This window comes from Pempheris klunzingeri, chromosome 20, assembly GCF_042242105.1.
Source record: "Pempheris klunzingeri isolate RE-2024b chromosome 20, fPemKlu1.hap1, whole genome shotgun sequence".
NCBI classification, from domain to species: Eukaryota; Metazoa; Chordata; class Actinopteri; order Acropomatiformes; family Pempheridae; genus Pempheris; species Pempheris klunzingeri.
In genome coordinates, this window is record NC_092031.1 from 6575324 (window position 1) to 6597138 (window position 21815).

The window sequence follows — 21815 nt, forward strand, 5'->3', positions numbered from 1 at the left end:
CACTCACACACACACTCACACACACACACACACACACACACCCACATAGAGGCCACATAAACAGCGCTTGTGCGAGGGCTTGCCAGAGCGATCTCGGTTGTGCGTGGCTGTAGGGTGCAGTCAGAGGGAGGATGTGTGATCACACACTCCACACAGGCTCAGCGGGAGACACACACACACTTGCACACACATACACACACTGTATGCTGAGACAGAAGCTCAGGATGCTGTGCTGTAGAGGAAAAATGGCACACAGAGGCATGCCAGCCAAATCCCTTTATAAATCCTCTGGCAATTTGGATTTGTTTGTTTATGGATGAATGTATCGGATGTGAATTTCTGACTTTTTCATGTGCATAGACAGATAGATAGACAGATAGATAGACAGACAGATAGATAGACAGATAGATAGACAGATAAGTGTGGGAATTTGTCAGTATGCAGCAGGACTGTGTGACAAGTGGATCAAGTGACATTGCAATGTTGCCGTCTAACAGTTGCATAATGTTTCTTTCCGTATTCGCTCTGATGCATTCACTTGCCATCCTTGCCACGACGTCGCCCCTACCTCCATCCCACCCTCTCATCACCCCACCTCGCCACCCCAATCCCATGTGGCCATCACCATAGCGACAGCCCACGCTGCTCGCCTGCTCGCCGCAGCATCCCCGTGCCCTCTGGCCTTTCGCCAAGGGGGTGCTGTGGCGGCAACGCAACCCAGCAACCAGGCAAGGGAGCTTTGCCAAAAGTGGGGAAGCTATAGGGGAGGAGAGGGAGGGAAGGGTGGAGGGGGGCACTGCGGATCTGTTAGCTGCTGCCCTGTGGTGTTATGCAACTTCATGCACACACACCCACACACACTTACTGTAGGGTGACAAACACACAGATTGCCTCTTTTTTTTCTCAATCTCACCGCACTCATTTGGAAGTATAGCGATGCATGAACCAGCATAAGCTTCAGATAATGTCCCTTAATACCGATTATAACATGACATAACAGATTTCTACAAGCAGTCCCTGTGTCATATCACTGATGTAGCATTACCCGGACTAACACTGCTGTGCTAATGTGATCATTTTTATGATTCGTGGTGAGAAATGAGCAGTGATATGATACATTTAAATTAATCAATTTTGGGCCACTTTGGCCAGAATAACATCAAAATTGATTGTGATGCTAACATGTTAGCGAACAGTTCCCTGCTTAAATATCAAGCAGGCAGGAAGTAACATTAGCATTCATGTAGTGTTGCATTTCTTACCATCTAAAAAACATAAGTGCAATGTTCATCTCCACCAATTACTGAGAAAAATACCCAGTTCTTTGCCTGATGTTCAACCATCTCCTCAATAAGAATAGGTCCATTTTATACAAGTTTGCAGTTCTAATATTTATTTTAAACATAATACTGAAAATACTGTCTGTTCTGGTGGCTCGTTGATGGTTGGTTGCAGCCACCTGACCAATGCTTGACTTGTGTCAAAAAAAAAACACACAACAGGGGAAGGGGTAATGGGATGAGGCAGGGGTTATTTTTCAGGATTGGGAAAGGACAGGATTTTTTTATGCCTCTGTGCTGGTGGTCAAAGTTCAAGGTCACTGTGACCTCACAAAACATAACTGAAGAATTCATACGCTAATTATGACAAAATTTCACACAATTTCACACAAATGTCTAATAGGATGAAACAATGAAGTGATGACATTTTATATCCAAAAGGTCAAACATCAAATTCACTGTGTCATCATAATGTTCTGCAAACAACACTTTTCTGGCCCTTATCCAACAAAAATTTCACATTTGGATACTAAATTAGTGACACAGATGTAAACTACAGCTTGAATGGTTTGTGGAGGCGCACAGCCTCGATGGTGGCAATTCCGTTTTTGTCAAGTGATTGGGACAGGATAGGAGTATATTTGTGGGAGTGGGATCATGGGAACTGAGTGATAATCCACTCCTGTGTCACCCTCTAGTTTACACAACTGATGGATGGAACTCTCCATATGGAGTATGTTACGCAGTGTAAATAGTTAAGTGCTCATTGCTTATTTAACTGCTGCTTGTTTAATATGTTTTTAATGTCGTGTTGCTGTTGGTGTAAACCTGCTAAAAGTAGGTCTTACTAGCTGTCCTAATACTTTGGTTTTTGTGTCTTACAGGCAAAGTGAAACAGCGGAAGAAAGCATTGAAAGGGTCTCCACATGGGAGCAGCAGTGCAATCTAATCAACATTTATGTGACAAATTCTGCCAAAGGACGCTTTGGAGACGTTCTCATGTCCTCAAACACAAATTGCTAAATCCAAGGAGCTAAAAAAAGAAAAACAAAAAGCCAACTGCTGGCTCCAGCAAGTGGACAGATTTTAAAGTAAAATCACGGCTGGAGAGGGGGAGGGTTGTATGGGTGCCAAATCCCCATCCAAGACACACCGCATCTCCTCGATCTGCCACCTCCCTCCTCGTCCTCCCTCCATTTCCTCCTCCGCTACCTCCGCTTTTCTCTCATTCTCCCTTGTTCTCTCTCATGGGAGTGACATAGAGGCCGTCGCTTGGTCTGCTGCCCCGCCCCTTCCCTGCCTCGCCGTGGAAACGGGGGCGTCCAGGTAGTGATGTCGTGGAAGAGGAACTACTTTGCGTCGGGTGGCGGAGCGGTAGGCGGGGTGCAGGGGCTGGTGACCCCTAGAACCATGACCTCTATCGCACCCAGCAAAGGCCTGAGCAACGAGCCGGGACAGAACAGCTGCTTCCTCAACAGCGCTCTGCAGGTCAGTCGGACAAACACACAAATTCAGGACAGTCAGAAAGTATTAGAGGAAAAACATGTTTTTCAGATTTTAGGACCATGTAGCGGACTCGACTGGCCAAGTCAGTCACTTGACCTCAATCCATCGGCTTGTGTCAACAATTTTTACTTGGATGTCTTTAACTAATCCAAGTTTTATAAAATTTTCCAATAGTTCTGGCATGTTCTTATAGCAATTTTGGTAGCATTTGCCAATAAGAAATGTTGAAGCTACAGTATTCAGGGCCTTTTGGACAGTTTAATGCCAAAAGCCCCTGTAAGAAGCAAGAAGTGTGTGTGGCTGCAATGCTGGCCTGCAGAGCATCACAAGAAAAAAATAAGTGTCTGCTGAAGTCTGTGGGCTGGACACTTGGAGATAGGGAGTCACTAAAATATTGAACATGATGACTTAATTTGATTTCATGTCGCTTTGACTTGTCCAGTTACTTCCTATCCCCTGAAACTGGACAAATGTGGTAAAAAAGGGAAGTAATTCCCAGACTGATTACCTGCTGGGGGTGTGAACACATTTGAAGTGAAAAATCCTATACTCATGGTTTTATTTCAATGCCAGTACAAAGCAAACACAATGAAAAAATGTTTCCCTGCCCTCTGACTGCACTTTAAAAACTGACCTCTCTATGCTAAAAATACATAGAATTACAGGTTTATACAGATAAATATGCACTATTTCAGCACTATGCCAAAAGTATTGTGCTTTTTGGTGACAAGCACTGTGAAATGACATTAATGACAGAGGCTGTTTCTCTAATACTCGTCACACTTACATACTGAGATTTAAAGTCATAATTCTATCCTTAAAATTAAGATTTTTCAGATTTTTGCTTGCGCATTAGGTGATTAGAGGTGATGATTAGATATTTGCACAAGATTCACAATGATAACTCATGTACCCAACCTCACACTGCAGTAAATTGATATTTAAGCACGACAGGGATGAGATTAAGGCCATATTAACGTGTGTTTGCGTGTTTCGGTGGGTTTTGGCACGGCTGCCGGTCTGGCTTCGGTGTGAACATCCCGTCTGTGTGTGGAGATGCTTATGCTGCGCTGCTGCTTGATGCTGCATCTCCTCTCTCACTTTACAGACACACAAACGCTCTCTTCCCTCCTCCCAAGACTTCCAGCTGGCACAAACATATCTACTGTACACACACACACACACACACACACATAAAAAAAATACACACAAATGCCTCTGGACTACTGGCTTGTGAGATAGAGAGAGAGAGAGAGAGAGAGAGAGAGAGAGAAAGTGAAGACGAGAGAGAGGTAGGGGTAAGCTGAAGAGGGAGGGGGGTGATGAGGCAGAAGCTTGGGGAGAGTTGAGGAGAGCAGAGGGATAGATGAGAAGAAGAAAAGTTGCTGAAGGAGGAGACGAGAAGAAAGAGGAATGAGGAGTATACAGTATGAAAAAACTGAGGAGAAGACTAAAGGGGATACTGCTGGGAGAAAGAGTGGAATTAAAGAGTCAAATAAGGTAGGGGCGAAAAAAAAATGACTGCTTGTGATGAGAGGAAGAGAGGTGGAGCGAGGGATGCGGAGAGGGAGGGAGAGATAGATGAAAAGAGAGTGTGAAGGACATGAAGTTTATTTGTGAAATGAAGAAAATGCCTCAACAAAGGCGAACAAAGCAGCTTCAACGGGGAGAGAAGTGGGCCACTTCAAGGACACACACACACACACACATGTACACGCATGCAAACTACACACACACACACACACACACACACACACTGGAGAGAGGAAGTTGAGTGGGACACAGATGAGGGAGGATAATCTGAGGGAATGTTTTGAGATGCTTGTTGGCTGTTTCCCAGTTGGCTGTTTTCTGTCTGTGTGCGTTCATGTGCACAAGTTATATTATCTTGGTAGATTTAAGCGAGTGAGCGTGCGAGGGTCGGCACTCAGCTTGTGGCAGGTTTGACGTTTCGAAGTATGAGGGGTCAAAGTTCAGGCTTAGGACACACTCACTGTATTAGAAGTGCGACGGCAAGTAAGCATGTGTTTTACTGCTGATTCATTTGTTCGCATGGTTTTTAAAAAACAAACAAAAAAATAAATTCAAAATGTCAAATATTGAAAAATGTCACGTCATATTTTCCCAGAGCCAAGATATTAAATTCACAATGATACAAAACCAAGAAAGCAGGCAAATGCTCACATCTGAGAAGCTAAAGGCATCAAATATTTTGTATTTTTACTTGGAAAAATGACTGTTTGGTGATTAATTGATCATAAAAATTGCTGTCAATTTATCTGCTACTGTCAGCAATCAGCAGTCTATAAGAAAGCTCTGTTTTCTCGTCAGTGCACCTATTGATAGTAAGTGCAGCACCCTCTGCTGACTCCTGCTCCCTCAAGGCCCCTTGGGCAAGGCAGTTAACCCCCCGCTGCTGCAGTGGAGCTGCAGGGTGGCAGCATCAGCAGCAGCAGCAGCAGCAGCAGCCGCTGTGGTTGCTCTGTGTGGATGTGTGAAATTTAATGAGAGTGAAGGAAGATGCTGTGAGCTGAAGTTTATGTACATGCTCAGCAACTTTTCACTGTGTAAACAGGTAAAAGTAAAATAGCTAAAGGAGCTATAGACTACACTGGCTTTGATGAAGCAGAAACACTTGAATCCACTCATCCAGCAGTGTGTGTGTGTGTGTGTGTGTGATGCAGTGGGGAAGAAAGACTTGGAAAAGGGAAAACGAGCATGGAAATCTACAGGACTACCTAATTGATTTCCACTCAGTATGATTAATTGTAAACATAAGAGTCAAGAGTCATCAAAACTAATCTTAAGTTTATATATGAAGTTTATATATAAATGATTATAATCATTATCAGTGAGGTACTACTGAATTTTGGTCGGATTAACTTGGCTAGAGGGTCACACTATGCTGCAAAATCACACTAGAGCTCACACAAAGCTACAGTCAGCTGCGTAGAGGAACACCTTTGAGACTAAATAGTCTCACTGGAGTCTAACGGGTTTGACAAAGCGAAAAGTAACCCATTCAGACTGAGCAATAAGGGTAAATCATTTCTATCATACTGGAGCAACCATGTCTCCTAGAAATCACATATAATAGTAATTTGCAAAAGCAAATGTGATGCTGAACGAATGACTTTGTCTTTTAACTTAACGTATCTGGCAAGGCACAAACATGTGGATTAATGATGTATCAGTAAAATATTCTCCAACAGCCTATTTCATTTATTTTTCACCAAGATAAGAGAGATTAGAATACAACACCCATTAGTAACAACTAAAGCATTATTTAGCGTTTTTATGATTATGTTTAGACTAAGGACTCAAGAGGTGAAGCCTGGACTCAGGCGTCAATTTTGTAATAGAGAAACGTGAGCCGGCCACCTCTGATCCTGGTTCTGTTCGGGGTTTCGTCCCGTTAAAGGGGAGTTTTTCTTTGTCACTGTTGCCTAATATCTGATGTTTGCTCATGTGGGGATTCTTTAATTCCTTTTAGCTGCTTCAGTTTCGGGGTCCTTGGCTTTGTCCATGCTGTCTCACTGTCATGGCTCAACCCGGTCATAATTAAAAGGTTATTAGTAGCCCCTTTGATTTTCCCACTATGACAAGTCAGAATGTCTGCTGTGGAAACGTGTTAGCTGGCAGGTAGCCGAGGTCAAATGTACAAAAAAATTAAGAGCTGACTGTGATGCACAAAATGCAGAGGAAAAGAGATTCCTATGCCACGTGTGGTAATAGGAGACTAGAACAGGAGGCGCTGGGGTCACGTAGGGCAGAAATCAACACAGCCAGTAACAGCAGTGTGAGGCAGGCACAGCAGATTATGCCTGAGAGTGAGAGCTTGTCAGATTAGATAGATACCCTTATTATATTAATTGAATACAATTGTTGGCTTGTTGTGGCTTGAATGCGATTGGAGTTTGTAAGAGCCATCTGATGCTGATCCGCTGATGTTCACAACCCCAGTAATGTGCCAGACATTGCACCTCACTGTGACAACAATAATGCTTCCTATCATTAATGATTTAAACTGTGCATGCTGTTTTTAAACTGAACATCACATTACTGATGGCTTTTATTTATGCATAATAATTCATTTATTTATGCCATCCAATGAAAACTTTAACATCTAACTTCACAGAAAATTCCTGCAGAGCATCTGGCGCAAAATCAATTCATTAACAAATCTGACTTTTGCAACTTCAGACAATTGAGCTAAAAAACAAAAACACTACTTACAACCTATAAAGCTTTTCTCCTGTCTCTTAAATGTGTGTTATGGAACAAAAAATGTGTTTATTTAAGTCAGAGTCTTATTGAGAGACCTTAAAACAAATCAGAGTAGACAGAAACTTTGAAAGACCAAGTAGCAAATTCTTAGTTGTGCAAATGTAGTGATACTGACATCAGTCAGCTCTCTGACTTTATAACTGTTCTCTATGTGCTACTAATACTCTATGTATTACCATTTAGTCTTATTCCAGCATTGCTTATTGCTACTTGTTACTTACTCTAACTTCTTCCCCAGTTCAGAGTTGGTATAACCTATTCTATGATCTAGTGTTGTGGTTACTCACTTTGAACCCAACAAAGGATGTTAAAGTTACAACCCTGAAGGTGGTGACACTTGTGGTTACTGTGGTAACAGCAATAAAGGTGCAATATTAAAGCAATGTACTATATCTGTTTGAGCAGTCTATGTCTCTACTATGGTGTAAAGAGAACAAGCAGTGAACAGTGATGCTGTTATCAGTAACATAAAACTGAGGATTTCATGTATACGATCCCTTGAATCACTTGTGCGTAGGTAGCCAGTCTAAGTATGGAAATGGCTGACCCCGCCACTAGCAATCAAAAAATTATATATAAGAAACATTACTGAATGTAAATACATTGAATCGTTATTACAAAAAAAACAGACTTTAAATTGTATGAAAAATTGACACACTTCCTGATTAATGAAAAAACAGATATGTTCTTAAAATTCTTGTTTTCTTTTCTCACACTTTGCTTTAATGAGCCTTTAAGCATCTGCCTTCACAAACAAGGAGACCACCACAGCCAATCAAATACTGGCATCCAGTGTCATTGGTTAGATTTGTCTGTAATTCAAATTACAATGACAAGCGAGTAGCTGGAAGACGACGACTTCCTAAAAAAACGTGAGCTGATGAGGTCAATATCCATTCGGTGTATTTTTCCATCACTTTTTCTGTTTGTTAGTTAGTTATATAGTTTCTTTTCTCTGAGATGCTCCTGCAGATAAAATGAGAGGAGTTAAAAAGCGAGAGAGAGCGAGAGAGACAAATGACAGCAATGGAAGAAAAGCATAGGAGACGGAGAGATGTTCTTAGAGGAGGAGAAAAAGAGATGGATAGATACAGATAAGGAGAGATGGGCATGGAGAGAGTGTGCCCTCCTTGTGGCTGCTGCAGTGTTATGCAGGGAGCCGATTCATCACGACCAAATAAACTACAGAGAGAGGAGGGGAAACAGAGAAGGGGGAAAGGTAGAACGCATACACTAGCGTCAGCATGCAGTCTGTCATCCTCCGCCCCCTCTTTTCTCCACCTATCACTCTCTCCTTAACACACACACACACACACACACACACACAGTGCAAACTTTTATTGCTAATGCTGCGATTTATATTGTTTTCTGTGTGTGTGTGTGTGTGTGAGAGAGTGTCTTTTGTGCATGCAGACCTACAACTGTATGTGCATACTGTAAGTGTGTGTGTGTGGTCCTGTGCTGCAGATCTCAGTCGAAGCCTCAGGGACAGTGTTGTGTCAATATTATCTTTCAGCATGCTGGATGAATGTACTAAGAGCTCTTTCCTATAATTATGCACTAGAGAGAGAGAGGAGACATGAAGAGGTCTACCTCATCCAGACCACTTCCCTACTAGTTTTCATGTGTTTTTCCTCATTTCTTTGAGCTTTGTGCTGGTCGTTTTCCATCCGTCTGTCCCCCTGAATCTCTCCAGCTGACTCTTATGATGCTGAAAATACACAAAGTAGGAAACACACTCAGAGGGAGCCGCTGGGAAAAACAATTAGCTGAAAATGGCTGAAAGCCACACACAGCTACCGTATCGGGTGTTGATTCTCTGCAACCATCTCACATCACAGGAAGTCGTTTGATTCATCAGATTTAAAGCAACAGGAAATTAGATTACGAATCTGCTTTTTCTTCCCTAAATCCATACATGTGAGCTACTGTACAAAACATCCCATTAAAGTCATGCAGCATTGCTCTCTCTACTCGGTGCCAAATGAATTTGGTCGAGGTTGCCATAGCAATTTATGAATCATGCTGCACAGTTTAAAGGTAACTGAGGATTTCTCCCTACAGCTGTAAACTGTTTGTTTGAGCCAGTTGAGCTTTTAACCCCCGAAAATATTACAACATGTGACTACATTCTGCTTAGTTTCTGGCAAAAAAGAAAAAAGCAGTTACATTGAAAACCCAGTTCAAATATTTTTGTGTAGAGACTGGAGTGTCCCTGACCAAAACTCATCCACAGGTGTGAAGAAACACAAGTACACATTAAAATATTAACAAACTGTTGTTACTCAGCGAGAGGAAAAAGAATAGAGGATGAACAGTACAAAAAGCATGAAGTAGAAAGGAAGGAAGGCACCTTGGAGAAAACATTTATGTGGCTATCTAAAAACACAGTAAATCAAATTTTAAGTTGTGTTCTACGTGTTTTTTTTTTTTTGTCTCTCAGGTTCTGTGGCATCTCGACATCTTCCGCAGAAGCTTTCGACAGCTGACCACACACAAGTGCATGGAGGACTCGTGCATCTTCTGTGCTTTAAAGGTAGAAAATCCTCTCACTGTTTCCTCTCACGGCTTGTGGAGACCTGAAGCAGCACCTACAACTCTGGTGTGCTGGTGGTGCTGTTTTCTTAGTCTCTTATACCATGGTGGTAAACTACCACTTTCCTCCTCAGTTTTTTCCTGTTTATTCTTTCTGTTTACTGCACGAACATTCTGGTAAATATAAACCAGAAGTCTGTGCTGAAGTCCATTTACAGACGCAGTATACATATATGACGTACTAGTAGTTGAGTGTTTGCCTTTTAGGAGACTTTCTACATTTCCTCCACCACATTTCAGAGGGAGATATTCTACATTTTACTCCACCACATGAGAGTAGTGTGACACCTCAAAGCCTTACACACAAAATCTTAGGTAAACTAATATGACATCGCTGGTATGTTTTGTCTATTTTGCCTTCTTTTCTTCCATCTTTTTGTCCCAGTGGCAGACGAGCCCTATCTCCTGATAAACACAGCAGGAGAGTCTTGCGGCAAGTTATGCAACCACTGTCCGATACTTATGAATGCTTATTTCAAAAAGGAGAAACAAAAAACAAAGAGCTTTCCCAAAATGAAGAAAAGCACTTGCTTCATTTTTATACTTCCAACAATAATCAATGAATAGACACAGAATAAAGTTTAACTCTGTGTATAACACAAACACATCACGTACTATGCACCAGACACTTTTCCCCAGTAAAGAGCTGCCTCACAATATGCATTTAGAAACAACACAAGTAATGGATTTTATAACGTAATTTGAGGTTGAATCACCGCTGTGTTGCAGCAGCTGCTGGTAGAAAGTAACCAAACAGAAGATGAAGATCTGTAGCATCATGAAACCCTCATAATGAACGAGCCTTATGCAGCTCTGTTCCAGACATTTGTTGCATCAATGATGACAAATATGTGTCTGAGTGAAGGGAAGTGTTGTGTGTAATGTGCTGTGGTGTGATTGTGTGTGTGTGTGTGTGTAGCAGTGTCGATGTGTGTGTGTGTGTGTGTGTGTGTGTGTGTGTAGCAGTGTCGATGTGTGTGTTCTACACGCTGTTCTGTCTCCAGCGCTTCTCTGTAATTAATTGGCTGACTGAAAGCGCTGAGCTAGCAGAGCCCACGCTGGGATGCTACACACACACACACCTACACATGCACACAAATCTTACAAATCTTACTTGCATGCTGCACATGTTAGGCAGCTACACACATGCACCTTGACGTGCTCACAAATCTTGCTCACACACACACACACACACAGATGCTTGTGGGGGTATTGTGTGTGAGTCCGCTGTGGGTGTACGAATCAAAGGTATTGTTACCGTGTTAAGTGTTCACATTTTCCTGTCAGTTTTCATTAACCGTCCTGTCACCATCTCTCCTTTGTCAGAAAGGAAAAACAGATGTAACGTTGTTCTTACAGTCTGTTTGTAGCTGCGCTCCCCATGGCAAAGGAGATAAAAGTCTTTGAATAACTGGGTGAGACACACACCAAATGAACTTTAATGGCGTGTTAAATTTTCAAACATCCATTTCAGAGCAGCAAAGAGATAAATGATGATTATGGGTTCTTTTATTTTGGAGGCATTGTGTGTGAATTTCAGTTTATCTGCAGCAGATAAAGACACCCGCCCTTGTAGTAAACATAAGTTCAGAGGCTGCCTGTGGCTATCCCTCTAGAAATCACTGCAACACTTTATCTCTCTCAACAGCAAAGCACTCACACACACACACACACACACACACGTACACACGCACAGAAGCAGCCACCTGACACACACACTGCAAGGAATAGGAAGAGAGAAGAAGAAGAAAAGAGGAGAAAGTGGGAGTGAAGAAAAGAGAAAGATGAATGAATGTGGGAGTTGGTGTAGATTGCTCCTTTCTTCACACTTAGACCAGTGTACGCACACACACACCCACACACACCCACACACACCCACACACCTCCCTCCCTCTCTTACTCACTCTGCCTTATCCCTCCCTGTTCTCCTCCCCCCTCCCTTCTCCACTCCTCCCTTCCTCCCTCCCTCTCTCTGTAGGGTATATTCCCCCTCCATTCTCCTTGGCGCATTGCTGCAGTCAGCACAGCCACCATAACACACACTCACACACACACACACACACACACACACACACACACACACACCCTATTGCTCCCACAGTCCCTCTTTCCTCTTCTCTCTTCCTCCATCTCTCTCTCTCTCTCTCTCTCTCTCTCTCTCTCTCTCACACACACACACACCCACACACACACACACTCTCTCTCTCTGCTCCCTGTCAGTACGACTGCATTACCTTTCCCATTGCCAACCCTCATCCTGCACATACTCAGCCACACTCACAGACTGAAGCCTATTGTTTTATAACACTTTCCCTCCATGTAATCACAGCTCTGCTTCAAAAAACGTCAAATATGGGATTTAAAAGATTTTACCAAAGACATTAAAAGGAGGAAATAAATGCACGCGACTATGTCCAGGAACAACTAAAGGAATTGTTCACAGATTACATTAAGATGTGACGTGAGATGATCTCATGGACAGTAGAAGGAGATGAAATCTAAGCAGCCACAACAGGTGCTTCAACGCCGTCTCCGACACGCTACGGTCACATACTACAAATCTGATGGATTATATACACTGACGAGGCTTTTGGCAATCCAGAAAATGTCCTTTTAACTCCTTTTGCTGTACAAAATTCATAGCGAAGAGGTCACAGTGGATAATTGGGTGTACAAAGCACAGGATTTTGTCGCTGGAGAACAGGGGTTTGCTTCCTGTGTCCCATGTGGTTCAGGCTATTAAAACACTTTAAGAAGGGGGATGGTGGTTGGTGTTTTTTTAAATAGTGAAAAAGTCAGTGCATCACGCCTCAAAGTGGAACTCCACCGATTTTACACATCAAAGTCTGTACACGTCTTTTGGCGTAGTACTGCATGCATGAAAAAAGTTGTATAAAGCCGATAAAGCGAAATCTGTGTCAGTTCGGGTCGAGAAGTACAAGTCTGAAAAAAAATCTGAGGGTATTAAGTTGGACAGAAGTGAGCTTATCAGACCTCTGTAGCTGCTACTACACCGAATTTCTGACTGAACTGCTGGCAGTTGACTTGCATTGTGGGTAAAGAAGGCATCATATATTGGCAAGGAAGAACAATAAGTTGATAATAAGTCTCTGATCTAGTTAGTTTTAAAACTCTCCATTGTGAGGGACACAGTATTAAAGGGTTAGAGATGCTAAATCAGCAGGGTGCTCAATTAAAGCAGTGTTGACTTTTTCACTAATTAACCAGGACCACCATCTTCACACGGGTTTTGAGTTGCCTAAATATCACCATGAAAATTATTATGCTTATATATTATTATTATTATTATACATGGTTTAGTCGGCAGCATTAAAAAAAATACTAATGTTTTGTTGACTAAAGTTACACAGACATGTTTTGTGTATATTTTAGGCTGGCAGTGAACATTTTGCTGATGCATTCAATAAATGTCCGTGTTATATTGATTAAGAACTTCGTTCAGGTTGTATTTAAAATACAAATTAGTTGTATATGAATGTAACTTTTAGGGGACAAGTTTGGCTTCTGCACCTACAGTGTCCTTTCTCCTTAGCACTGATGGATTAATGCACTGTGTTTTTACAACTACCACTAATTAAGTGCATGTTCTTAACACAGGGCCAAAGTGTTAACTACTAAAAGCCCCTTTTCACCACTTTTCAAAGTGACAGAGGTGTAATTTTCCATTAGTACTGCTGTCTGTCTTCTACATCAGTTCAGCCTCAGCCTCTCTCAGACCTGCACAGTGTACGTACATTTCAAGGACCTCTTATTTTTCTTATTTTACATGCTTGCACACCATTTAAATAGCACTTTATGAGTGTTTTCCTTCTGCCTGAACCTTTTCGTAATTCTTTCTGTGTTCAATGTGGATTCAGTTATACATTTTTATCACAAACTTACAATCATATTTCAACATTTATTTAGAGGAAGCACTCTGTCCAGAACTGTTTAGGTATCAGGTAGTGAACTTTACGTTGGTCACAACTGATGACAAATTGGCGATGTTTCGATAGTATTAAAACATCCATAGACATCTCTCACATCACGCCTGCAGGATGTTGTTTATCCAAATGTTCAGTGAATCCCTAATGCATCGTCTCCCTCATTGCTTGTCCGGTGAGCTGCTTTCATTGCTCGTGACAAACAGAGTCGTGACCAACAAACATAAAAGTGTTTTTGCAGAAGATACAATTAATATCACTTACATTGCATCTCTGTAATAAGTGCTACACACTCTATCCAAGGCTGACTGTGTAATATCACTGGGACACATTTCATGATTCAGAAGCTTTGCTACTCTGTGGGTGAACTTCTCTTTTTGACTTTATTTTATCCTGCTGTAGGAAGTGTATCACACATTACAAATTCAGTAACTTCAGTTGATAGGTCAGTTAATCAATATTTGATTGATAATACATCATCTAGTGATCCTTTCTCTTATCAAATATGTATTTATGTTTCTCCTGAAGCTTGATTCTACCCTCGTGTGCTACAAACAGATGACACGTGAGCACCAATGAGCTGTGAATATCTTTCCGTCCCCTAATATACTCTGTCTCAGTCTTCAGGACGCAAAGCACCTGCTGGGTTTCAGTCCAGGCGCCTAATGAGTGATTGAATTACCGCTGGGACAGACAACCAGCAGAGCACCAACCACAGCTCTGACATGTCAGACTGACTTGTGTTTATTTCTGTTTGGGGCTGTTTTAGTGTTGGTTAAAAATAGTTGTTCGGTTTTGCTTTTTCCAGTCGAGAATTCTTACCAACAAAAAAATTAGGTCATTTTTATCCGTTGGCAATCTGGAGAAAGTTATCCATGCTTTTATCTCCCCCTCTTTAAACGACTGGAGCTCTCTTCAGTCCAGACTCAGTCAGAAGTTTCTCTCACTGCCTCTGCTTGAACTAAATGCTACTTTTAGCACTCATCTTTAGACTTAAATAACTGCATTTAAAGAACAGAATCATCTGGATCAATCCAAATGAGCCATAGAGTAATTTCCAAGACTGCCACTACTGCCAAACTATTTTCATTACCACTATAACCGCAGTTACTGACACTATTTACAACAATAACAAAAACTAGTAAGTATTCAGATCATATATACCTCTGCCAACGCAGCACAACAATTTAAATGTATAATTGTATTTACAGAATGTTTCCTATAACTAAATAATAGTAAAAGTCCTCCTGTGCACAGATATCAGGGCGTGTTTTTACGTGTACCATTTAAGGCAATTAATTCAAATAAGCACGTCTACAAGGACACGACAACGATACAAGAAATACTGAAACGGAATATCAATAAACAAATCAGAGCTATTTTTTTTTTCTGGTTTAAAATGTCAGCAAATTGTTTTAGGTGAACTGTGCGTGGCTTGTATTAGATTCATCGTGAACAATCCAGGAAAATCAGTACTACACCTCACGCTTGATTCCCAAACTGCAGGTTTGCGTCCTCCCCAGTGAATCACAAGATACATTTGAGGAGTTGAAAAATTATTGTAATGACACAATCTGAGAAGTTTACAGGTGAAAGGGAAAGTAAATGGGTGAAAATGACAAACATGGGCTACAGAGTTTTATTAAAGCATGCATCAACCAAATGCTTGGACTCTATAGCTTAAGAAATAGACGGAGCCACACCAACAAGGACTAAAGTAATAATACTCTATGGGGTCATAATCAGTGCTGCACAGCTGTGATCACTGCTCTGGCAGTGGCCTGGACCTGCATGGATGTAAACAGTGTAAACAGCTCTGCCAAACTCTCTCCAAACTGACTGAACCTCCTCTTCAGGCTCCGAACGCTGCCCTCAAAACACACTTCAGTGGCCTAGCTTTCTCTCTGAACCCGCTGCAACAGTTTGATTTGGTTTCTATTTTACTGCTACAAAGCACTCTGAGAGCTGTTTTTGTCGGAGAAAAGTGCACTACAAATGCCATTTATTATTGATATGCTCTGATATTGAGGCCATCTGTGCTGTGAGACTCGGCTGTGGTATTTGCTTTAGTCCAGTCTAGGTTTGTTGTGTAGCACTTTGGTTTGGACAAGTTGAGAACTAGTTCCCCTGGTTCGGTTTTATGGGTCAGTTGACAGAACATAGTGCCGATTTAAAGTGTGCAGAGCATTTTGTTTCAGTCTGAGAGAAATGAAATAAATACACAAACACATAAATGCAATATATCCATGTGTGCACGGACACAAATACTGTAAATTTCCACTCAAACAATGCAGGGGTCTTTCAGGAAAAAGCATTTATGGCAGTGGAATAAAGAATTAATGGATTTCTATATGGGTGTCTGTGTGTGTGTGTGGGTGTGGGTGTGTGTGTTTGCAGAGTATCTTTGCTCAGTTCCAGTTCAGCAGTGAGCGTGTGTTGCCATCAGATGCACTACGGAGCGCTCTGGCCAAGACTTTCCAAGACGAACAACGCTTTCAGCTGGGTATCATGGACGATGCTGCTGAGTGCTTTGTGAGTGGCCTTGCGCACACACACACGCGGACACAAACACACACACACACACACACACACGCATGGCAGAGGTTAGGGGTTGCCTGAAGGTTTATCGGAGTGAGTGTCTGAAGAGCTCCCATCTTCACTGCAGTCAGAAATCTTCAGGGGACAAAGGGTAGCCAATACAGCAGCTTCAAAGAAATATGTTTTTTTTCAAGTTCACTCCGAGTGTTTGTTGGTTTATTACAATGTTTTACATTATTCTTTGATATTTTATTCGCTCTCTGCACCTTTTAAGCTGATGGCGAACACAGGCTTTAGATTTAAAGAGAGTTAAACTGAATTGAATTGTCAGGTGTTAGTTGCATGTTATTTAATCTCAGTACCCGCAATGCTTGACTGTACATAAAGAACACAAAAACACAATCATTCATCAGATGGCAGATTAGAGCTGCAATCAAGTAATCAGTCGATCAATTAATCAGTTGATTAATTTATTGAAACCAAATCTGCAACTTTTTTTTTTAGAATCAATCATTTATGTTATTTCTGAGGAAAAGTGCCAAACATTACACGGTTTAGCTTCTACTGAGAATTTACTTAATTTCTTGGTCCTGCATTGCTGTAAATTTTAATATTTGGCTGTTTGGTTTACACACAAACATTAGGATTTTCACTGTTTTCTCATGTTTTGTTGACCAGACAATAATCACTTAATCAAAAAAAAAAATCAGCTATTTAATTGATAATGAAAATAGTTCCTAGTTATAATCCTAGTTTTAATCTGATGGTTTAATGTGCTGAGACTGAATATAATAGATGAGGTTTGTTGGTTTTTGCTGTAAAAAAAACATGAAGCTGATAATGAGATGAGGTGTATCAGTTTAAATGGCTGTCCAGGGCTCAGTGGTGTCAGCATTTTCACATTGTGGTTTTGACTTTACAAAACAACATGATTTATTATAAAACTGTATGTAATTATCAATAACGGGTTAGAATAGAATATTAAAAATGTCCAAATGATAACGTCGCTCACAGGTTTGGGAACTGCCGAAATGTAAAAAGAATCAGAAGAGAACTGCTGTGATTTAATACATTGATGAATATTGTGATGATTTTAAATTACTAAGAGAGACTTTCTTAAGACTTGTGAGGTGTACGGGGATTAGACACTAATAGAATCTGATTTCAACTCAGCACATCACGATGTTACCGTCAGTGGCACAAAACGCAGATTAACGATTTGAAAGCATGGCTCAGCCCTGCTCTACTATATATACAGTATAGTTTTTATTGCCTTTTTGGAGAAAATCCCACTTCATGCTCTTTTATCTTAGAATATTTATAAAAGATCCTCACATTATCTATATTATAAACGCACTATGTATTGTATTCATATTCATCGGTGACAGTGTTGCATTGTTCAAATGGTGAGTGTTTTATTTTGGAATTAATATTATTATTTATTGAAGGGGAAAACTGGGAAAAGAAAATGTAATTAGTCACAGGTTTTTATTATTGTGATGTCTTTAGACTCCCTTATCGTCTCCCTCTCCTCAGCCCTTCCTGTCGCTTTCTCTCCACCACTTTCAGTCTCTTTCTCAGGCTCTTTCTTTTCTGTGTGTGTGTGTGTGTATGTGTGTGTGTGTGTGTGTGGGCCCGTGTGTCTTGTATGTGTGTGCATGAGAGGCGCTGTCTGATCGATTGGTAGTAAATGTGTTCAGTCAGGGAATCCGTCGGCTTCTTATGAAATATAGATGCTGCTCCCACGGTCAGATTAACAAGAGCACCAACAGAGAGGAACGATCAAACACACATGCACACTCTCTCTCTAACACACACACACACACACACACACACACACACACACACTGTACATATGTATACAATATATAGGTACAACATATGTATACGATCACATACGCATAGGTACAGCCATCTTAGCACAGAACATGCATTACATTAATTGATGTCCGTCCTGCTTTATGTGTGTTTTAGGAGAATCTCCTCATGCGTATCCACTTCCACATCAGCGCTGAGAGTAGAGAGGACATCTGCACAGCCAAACACTGTATACCACACCAGAAGTTTGCCATGACTCTGTTCGAACAGGTAGGAGGTTGTTCAGTCACTTTAAAGGGCTGTTACGTCGTTCACCTTTGGAGTTTTAATTAAGAAATGAGCCTCCAGACAAACATTGTAAAGAACGTGATGTCATGTGATGAACCTGAGGATGTTTGATTTGTGTTTGCAGTGTGTGTGTAACAGCTGTGGAGCCACATCAGACCCCTTGCCCTTCATTCAGATGGTTCATTACATCTCCACTACATCCCTCTGGTAAGACCAGACACACACCTACATACGCACACTGTCTCCGCACACACACACACACACACACACACACACACACACACACTGCAGTAAATCTGGCAGCAAGCTGAGGCTGGGTGGCAGTAAAGGAAGGTACAGCGTGTTCTCTTCTTCCCCGCACGGGTCCCTGCTGAACGCTGAACTGTGAGCACACACATGCGCGCACACACATTATGCACGTGCACGAGTATGTTCATGCATATATAAGTGCAGGTGAGCTTGCTCATGTTGTCTCTCCCACGTTCAGGTAGGCGTCAGCGTGCGCTCACACACACAGGTAGATGCGCGCGAGCATCCTCTGAGCTGTTACATAAAATTCGCATCCACTCTGAGTCAATGAAATAAGGAACAGAGGAAGTAATCAATCAGAGGTTTGATTCAGTAGACCCAGGGGGCAACATAAATCTATAAGTGGAACAGTGGGTCGGAAAGACGGCAAACCAGAGGGAAATAAGAGGATATATCGCTCCATATCCCTTTTGGAAATGGAACACGGCAGAGGAAATAGAGGCATGAATGGGGGGCAAAAGTACAAATAAACAAGCTGTGTCAAGGTAGTTGTGGGGCGCAGTGGTGCCACCGCTCTTTGTTTGTGCCTGTTAGCACTTGCCAAGCTATTTTTACTCTTAGTGCAGCCTGTTGTTTACAATCGAGATGGCCAAATATGCAAGAGTCAACATGGGTAAGATAATCAGAGGGCAACAAAAAGGCAAAACAAATGTCTGGTTCAAGCACAATTCAAACACAAGTAAACAGAGGTACAAGCGTGTTCCCGGCTGTTGTTGTTTCTCCTGCTTTCTTAGCCTCACATCTGCCGGTGCATCTGAAGACGAGAGGCCGAGCGAGGGGTTGATGTCGAGTGAGAGAGAGTAGAGAGGAGGTTGAGTTCATTTCAGGCTAATGGAAGGGGTGAGAGGAGGAGAGGAGAGGAGAGAGGGGAGGAGGGGGAGGAGGAGCAGAGATTTCAATGGTTTTTAAAAATCGTTATTCTTAAAGGAATACTTCACCAGAAAAAGCAATGCTGATTCATTGCACACATAATCCCATACATTGTACCGAGCTGCAGACAGGCTCGCACAGGTTCGTTTGCTCTTCGCAGATAACATAAACGTATATTTGAGTTTGCCAGTTGTATTTAAAAGGGAAAAAAACAGCTCAGTATTTAAGTATCATTGCTTTAAGCTTCGCTGAAGGAGATTTTACTCCACAAGTCAAACTTTTTTCATCAAATTATGCTAAATGTAGATGAACCTCTCCTTTAATAACTGCAACAATAATAACGCTTCTGCACTGTTATTGCTCCCTGTAGGGAAATTGTCTTTTAGTGTGACAACTTTAGGAAGGTCAAAGATCATAATCTGTCAGACAGGATTTAGAAACTCACTCAGAAGGTTAGTTTTCACATCCTTAATGAATAATCAAGATTAGTTCTTACTTTTTACTTTTTACTTCTTACTTCTTTATTAAAGGAGAATAAAATAATCTTGTGGGAATGACTCAGAGTCACTGCAGAAGTGTGGCTTCTGAAGAAATACATATTACATACTGTAAGCATTTAGGTATTAATGCTTCCAATGAGCAGCACGCTGTAGATTCTCAGCCTAAAATACCACAAAAAAGACAAACTTAACAAGTTTAAAGAACAGAGACGATGTCACAAGTCACATTTGGGCTCGACAATTGATCTTTTCCTCTATTGACAGAAAGCTTTGGTCTCATTCTGGGAAGCACACACATTCACAGAGTGTGTAATCGTGTTGTTGTGTGTGTCCGACGTTGCAGTAACCAGGCAGTGAGGATGCTGGAGTGCAGAGAAAAACCCACACCGGACATGTTTGGAGAGCTGCTCCGTAATGCCAGCAACATGGGAGACCTGCGCAACTGCCCTGTGAGAGCACACAGCACAGTGACACACGTTTCAATGCTCACACAGTACACTCAGCAACTTAATACCATTAAGTGTGGAGGAAACGTGCATTTATGTCTCTTTCTTTCTTTTAGTGTAATCCAATATGAGTTGGGTTTTGTTTTCAAGAAAAAAATAGCAAATGTCTTTTTTCCAATGTCACAAGATGAATGGATGAAAAAACAAATGAAAAAGTTGGTGAAAATCAGATTATAAAACTATAATTTGCAGCGTAACCACTTTGGTAGTTTCATCATCTCTTGTTTGTTTCTTCCTCTTCTTTCTTGGCGGGTCTCTGTTATACAATCAGCTGCTCATTTGCATTTTCTTCCCATTTTTCCCCTCACTTTCTATTACCGGAAGCATTTTCAGAGTTGTCGTCATCGACCTCCTTTACAGTAAACCATAATGATCATCATCTTCTTGCAGCGGAAAACAAAAGAGTATTTGGTCGTGCACGGAAAAATCTTTTTAAACCAAAATGCTCATTCTGAAAAAAAAAACAAAAAACAAATGTGGGTATTTTTGGGTGAAAATGGGTAAGAAAAGAAAAACTCAAATGTAATGTGTGCTGCATTGTAGAGCGATTACAGCCAGAGGAAGTGCAATAAGGAGACAATAGACCTTAAGAGAGAGGTGTAGGTAGTGAGGGAGGTGGTCAGAGGAACGTGTGTGATGCCTTTGTTCTGCAGTTTTGTGTGTTGTGCTGCCACATGGAAAAGTGCTGCTGCTGAATAGATCCAGCTTGGCCCCTCTCAGCCACCCCTCTCTGCCAAAGTACCCGCACAAAGAGCCTTCTCAGCTGCCCCTCTCCTCACACAGCAGCACCGCCACCACCTCCACCGCTGCAGCTACACCAGTACACACCATTAGCTTATTCATGGCTCGAGCGCTGACGTTATGTGTGCGCAGTCCTGTGGGAGTCACACAACCTGTCTCTGTTTATCTTCCATCACTTGCAGAGCTGATCTTTTGTTAATACCACCTTGGGCTTTGTTCAAACAAAGTGATGGTATTTGGATGGGAGTGAGGCTGCTGGAAGATACTGTAGGTGCCAGAATGAAGATAGGAGAGTGTGAGGATGTTTGCTTGGTGCCAAAGAGTCGACAGAGGAAACTGTGAAGTTCTGGATACATGATTTTTGATCAGTTATGAGGAAAATTGAATTTAATTAATTAGATATCTATATGCTGAGGTGGAAGAAGATCGTTTACCATTTTGAGAGTAGCAAAATCAAAATGTCCAAACATTCAAATTTTGTTTGAAGGCCAAGAAAAACTATTTTCCCCACTGGCTTCTTACTATCAATTGTAAGATCCATCATGAACACAATTTTCTGCCAAATTTATATCAGTTTCATGTGTTTCCCATGAGATATTTCTGTATTTGTGTGATTTTTCTGTGTTCTTGCTG

The 21815-nt window shown here is 41.5% G+C and overlaps 1 protein-coding gene across 2 annotated transcripts in view; it reads left to right on the forward strand.

Annotated features, from left to right (window-relative positions):
• The first annotated feature begins 2612 nt into the window (after positions 1–2612).
• The window catches only part of LOC139220384 (ubiquitin carboxyl-terminal hydrolase 54-like), a 41056-nt gene continuing 21853 nt past the window's right edge, over positions 2613–21815 (forward strand). For both annotated transcript variants that reach the window (XM_070852469.1, XM_070852468.1), the window contains exons 1-6: positions 2613–2768; positions 9517–9609; positions 16010–16144; positions 18125–18238; positions 18381–18463; positions 20279–20384. In XM_070852469.1, coding sequence (XP_070708570.1) covers positions 2613–2768; positions 9517–9609; positions 16010–16144; positions 18125–18238; positions 18381–18463; positions 20279–20384 — 687 coding nt within the window. The remainder of the gene's footprint in view (positions 2769–9516; positions 9610–16009; positions 16145–18124; positions 18239–18380; positions 18464–20278; positions 20385–21815) is intronic.